The following is a 4549-nucleotide window of genomic DNA, read 5'->3' as shown; positions in this document are numbered from 1 at the left end:
TCTTCCTGAGGTTTCTACCGTTTTTTTTTCCCCCGTTAAAGGGTTTTTTTGGGGGAGTTTTTCCTTATCCGCTGCGAGGGTCATAAGGACAGAGGGATGTCGTATGCTGTAAAGCCCTGTGAGGCAAATTGTGATTTGTGATATTGGGCTTTATAAATAAAATTGATTGATTGATATGAAGTTTCGTTTTTGATGATCACCTCCGTCCAGGCCTTTCGTCTCATTTCAAATAACCATAGTTGTCTATGTTTTTGTTGATGGGCAGTGGCGGCTGGTATGTGATAAAATTAAAGTTCTGAGCCATGACTCCTTCTATCCTGGCTCCCAATAACACAACAAGGCGACATTTTAAGACTCCTATGTAGCCTACAGCCCTGGGTGGCAAGTCGTAGAAGTCATCATCATGACGTTGGCCCTAAAAGGGTCTATAATAATAATGTAAATCTGAAATGTAATTAACACTTTAAAACAAATGTTATGAAGTAAAAAGTTCAATATTTGCCTCCAAAATGTAGTGGAGTAAAAGTACATGCATGTACTCAATTAAAGTACAACCACCTCAAACCTGTACTGAAGTACAGTATTTGAATAAATGTACTTACAGCTACGTTGCATCACTGGATTCATTAAATACTCTATATTACTATTTTCAGCCAAATAAAACTTCTGCTGACAGGACACCTCCAACTGCAAACAAGGTCAATTATGATTCCTTCTATTATGAGTTTTTGATGCATGGAGGATTAATATTTGTAAAATTTTCCTCAAGCTGAGAAAAGTGACTTAAAATCCCTGATGTCATCACAATGTAAAGTCTATGAGCTGAGTGGGAACTTGAGGGCGGGGCTAGCAGGAGAAACACTACTGCTCATATTCAGTGGGCGGCATACTGCTTGGGTGAATCTGGAAGCTAAAACCTTTTTTGGTGTATGCACCAGGTGAGCAACTCCACTGGCATGAATAGGCACCATTTTGCCATCATTATCTAGTTGTTATTAAAATCTATGATGTACCCCCTGGAAGATTTTTTCCCCATTTATGGCAGTTACATGCACTATTTTTTAAGCCAGTCAGATAATAGAGTAGCTAAAAATCTGTACATCATTTGGAAAAACATGATAGTTGCCAAGGGAAGAAAACATCCTGTAGCGCCAACAACCTATTTTGAATCTAACTGTTCTCCAACTGTCGTCATCACTCTGAAACCACAGCATAACAAACATTGAGGATGACTAATTTTCACTGCTGACACCTAAAATGAGGCAAAAATTGTCTGCTCTTACTATTTTAAAGTTACATAACACAGGTAGGGTAGGCATTTGGCATGAACATCGTTACTAATAGAAGAAGTAATAGAACTTTTGCAACATTGATTTGCTGGTCCAGTCAGAGAGACTGAGGGGAAACGACAAGAAATTGAAGGTATTTTAAAAACCTAAAAGATTCAGGGCTCCATGAGAAGAAGCTCCCCCCCGCTCCGCCACTGAATCAAAGTGACCTTCAAATTCTCACATATCAGTCAAACTCTAACAAATATGACAGCACATTAATATGTACAGCACGACAACAGTGATACATGACAATAAACAAAACATGAGAATTTCACTCGACACGTACCCATTAAAAATGAGTGAGCCGACAACAGAGAGCCGCATGCTACTGTGAGGCATAAAAGCACTGAAATAAACAGAAGACAAACACAGACACAAGAAGGGAACAGAGCTGTCAAGCCTCTCAACGTTCAAATGACAGCATTTGCTAAACCGAGCAGAAAAAGCTCTCCCTGCTGAAAGAAGGATTCCTCCAAAGACAGTGACTCATATACCTTTGACAAAAACCTCCGTGAAGCACTTCTCCTCCCCGACCACGCACTCGTACGCTGCGTCATCAGACAGGTTGCACTTGTTGATAGTGAGTGTCCGCTTGTTGCCCACGCTCTCAAACACATACCTGGACGCACAGGGATGATGGGGGAAGATTATATGATGAGGATAGAGAACAAACGAGGTGAGAGAGACACAGACACAGAGGAAGAGAGCGAGAATAATGAATACCTGCTTTGAGCAAATCTGGCCTCAGTCAAATGCAGAGGCCTGAAGACAACGGAGTGACTCACAGTCATAGACCGAGACATTCTTATACAGACCTTCAGCACAAGTATGCGCTCCCACACACACACACTCACTCTCTCACACACACACACACACACACACACACACACACATTTGGGTTGCTGTACCAACATGGTGACAGACATCAAAGGACTACAGTAATGCCACCGACTCATCATCACACGCATGGAAGGCAGTGATGGGAAATATTCCCATGGTTACAAGTGTTCACATCATCAGACAACTCATGGTGGAGACTGCCATTCACAGTCAGTCTAATTTCAGCAGCAGCAGATGAGGCATGTGAGGCAGTAAAACATATCGAGTGTATGATATAAAATTGTATTAAAGGAACAGTTCCCTGAAAAACAAGCTCACCTCTCTTGGCTCTCTATGGTCCCATAGATATCAAACGGCATTAAGTGGAAGGAGACTGCCCATTGTTCTGACAGCCCGAAATTCCAGAGCCCTGTTAGTCCAAAGCATGTCCCATTGGACTGAAAGCCCAATTCTCTGACAGTCCATTGTCCCAAAACAAAACCATTTGCTTCCAAGTCCCATTTCTTTGAAAATACAAACTCCCTGAGATTTGACAACCTAATCGGCTGAAAAAATGTTTGCACTGAATGTTAATGTAAACCACATATATGTTAACATTTGTCAACAACACTGTGGTGAATGTGTAGTTAGGTTTAGACACAAAACCACATGGTTATGGTTAGGAGAAGATCATATTTTGGATTAAAACACCCACATTTGGTAGCATAAAAGTCGCAGGACTGCGGAGCAATGGGCATTTGTTTTTGGGATAACAGGCTGTATGAGAAAATAGCTTTCGGTCTACTGGGACATTTTTTGGACCTATGGGAATTCAAAATTTTGGGCCGCAGCATGGCACCAAGGAGAGCATTATCCAAGTGTTTTGTGACCATTTGTGGGCTCATGGAATTACGCTTGGGCGTGCATTTGCATGTGCACAACACAATCCTTCACAGGAGGATAGTCCACGTTCTTTGTTTAGCAATAGTTTAGCAAAAATAGTCGTGCATGCATTTCCTTGAGCTAACAAATGGATACAAGACACTTGGATTATCTGCACAGGAATTTTCAGGAAGTGTGTTCGATGTTTTACAACCTTTTTTGCTACTGTTTTTATTTTTTGGCAAATCTGCTCTCCTAAACCTCCAAGTTGGAGGTGAAGCTGAGGAGAGATGGATAGTGAGCCCAACAATATTCACAACTCAAATTAAGTTTATAAAAAACAAAAAAATATATTTTGATTAGTGGACCAGGACTGAATAATACAGCTGCTTGGTATGAAGTCACCACTATTTTAATCTCTTTTGTTCACTATGCTGGTATATGTCAATGAAATATACTTTGGTGCTCATGGTTTCTTAAAACTTAAATCTGTTCTTATCTTATTAAACAAATTATTGCAAGGTTCCCAGAAAAAAGGACAACAGCAAACAAAATTTAACACACTTTCTATTTCATTGAGATAGCACATTATACAAATCTGCTTTTCTCCTTTCAGTCATATATTTTAGTTTTTTAGCTTGAGTGGTAAAATACTAGAGATAAACTGTGTACATTGCTTTTCAGATAAATTAGATACAACATAATTTTCCATACCATATTCATAAGCAGTTTGGCTTTATATCTTTTTAAAAATGAAACAACGATGACCTGGATTGTATCAGGCTGCCTGTAAAACCCTAATCCCCATGGCTCCTACTCTATAACCTAAAACATTTGATTCTCTTAGATCTCAATGGTCACGCAGCCTGGAAGAACCTCCTGGGAGGCTCTGCTCAGGGCAAAAAAAAAAAAAAAAAAAGTCACACAGTAACTGTCTTCATCAAAACAGGAAGAGGACTGCCTTATTTTCAATGAACAGCATTAGGCTCCTCAAAATGGCAGATGGTGGAGCCATTGAAAAAATACCACTTGCTGTAACAGCTGTAGCCTCTTCAATAAAACACCAAAAGAAGCCTTTGAAGGAGGAAGGGGAAAGAGCAAAGAGGAGAGCGAGAGACACTGAAGAGAGCTCAGTGGGCTAAAGAGGCTCAAAACTAACATTTTTATCTACTGCTAGTCAGAGAGTCGGTGTTTGTTCCCAAAGATTTTTAAATTAAAACAATTGTTGTGACTCATCTCAGTGGGTCTCCAGTCCAGTGTTATGGTGTAATAAATTTTCAGAGCAGCCACTAAGCTGCACAGTACATTCAAGTGTACTCATAAGCAGTGTTGGGTAAGGGTTACTTTAAAAGTAATTAAAGTACGTTACTGCGTTACTTTTTAAAAAAGTAACCAGTTACTTTACTGCGTTACTCCCTGAGTAAAGTAACTCAATTACTTTAAAAGTACTTCCAACGTTACTCCCTGAGAAAAGTAACTCAAGCACTTTTAAAGTACTTTTGAGTATTCTACATTTC

General features: G+C 39.8%; 1 protein-coding gene across 1 annotated transcript in view; it reads right to left on the bottom strand.

The window, feature by feature from the left end:
- mybpc2a (myosin binding protein Ca) overlaps positions 1 to 4549 on the bottom strand; it is a gene marked incomplete at its 5' end in the record, with an annotated part of 39960 nt that overhangs the window by 25174 nt on the left and 10237 nt on the right. The window contains one exon of the mRNA XM_050069394.1: positions 1826 to 1950. Coding sequence (XP_049925351.1) covers positions 1826 to 1950 — 125 coding nt within the window. The remainder of the gene's footprint in view (positions 1 to 1825; positions 1951 to 4549) is intronic.

This window comes from Epinephelus moara, chromosome 18 (genome assembly GCF_006386435.1).
Source record: "Epinephelus moara isolate mb chromosome 18, YSFRI_EMoa_1.0, whole genome shotgun sequence".
NCBI lineage: Eukaryota > Metazoa > Chordata > Actinopteri > Perciformes > Serranidae > Epinephelus > Epinephelus moara.
The sequence above is the reverse complement of the archived record's forward strand: the minus strand, read 5'-3'. Positions and strand labels throughout refer to the sequence as shown.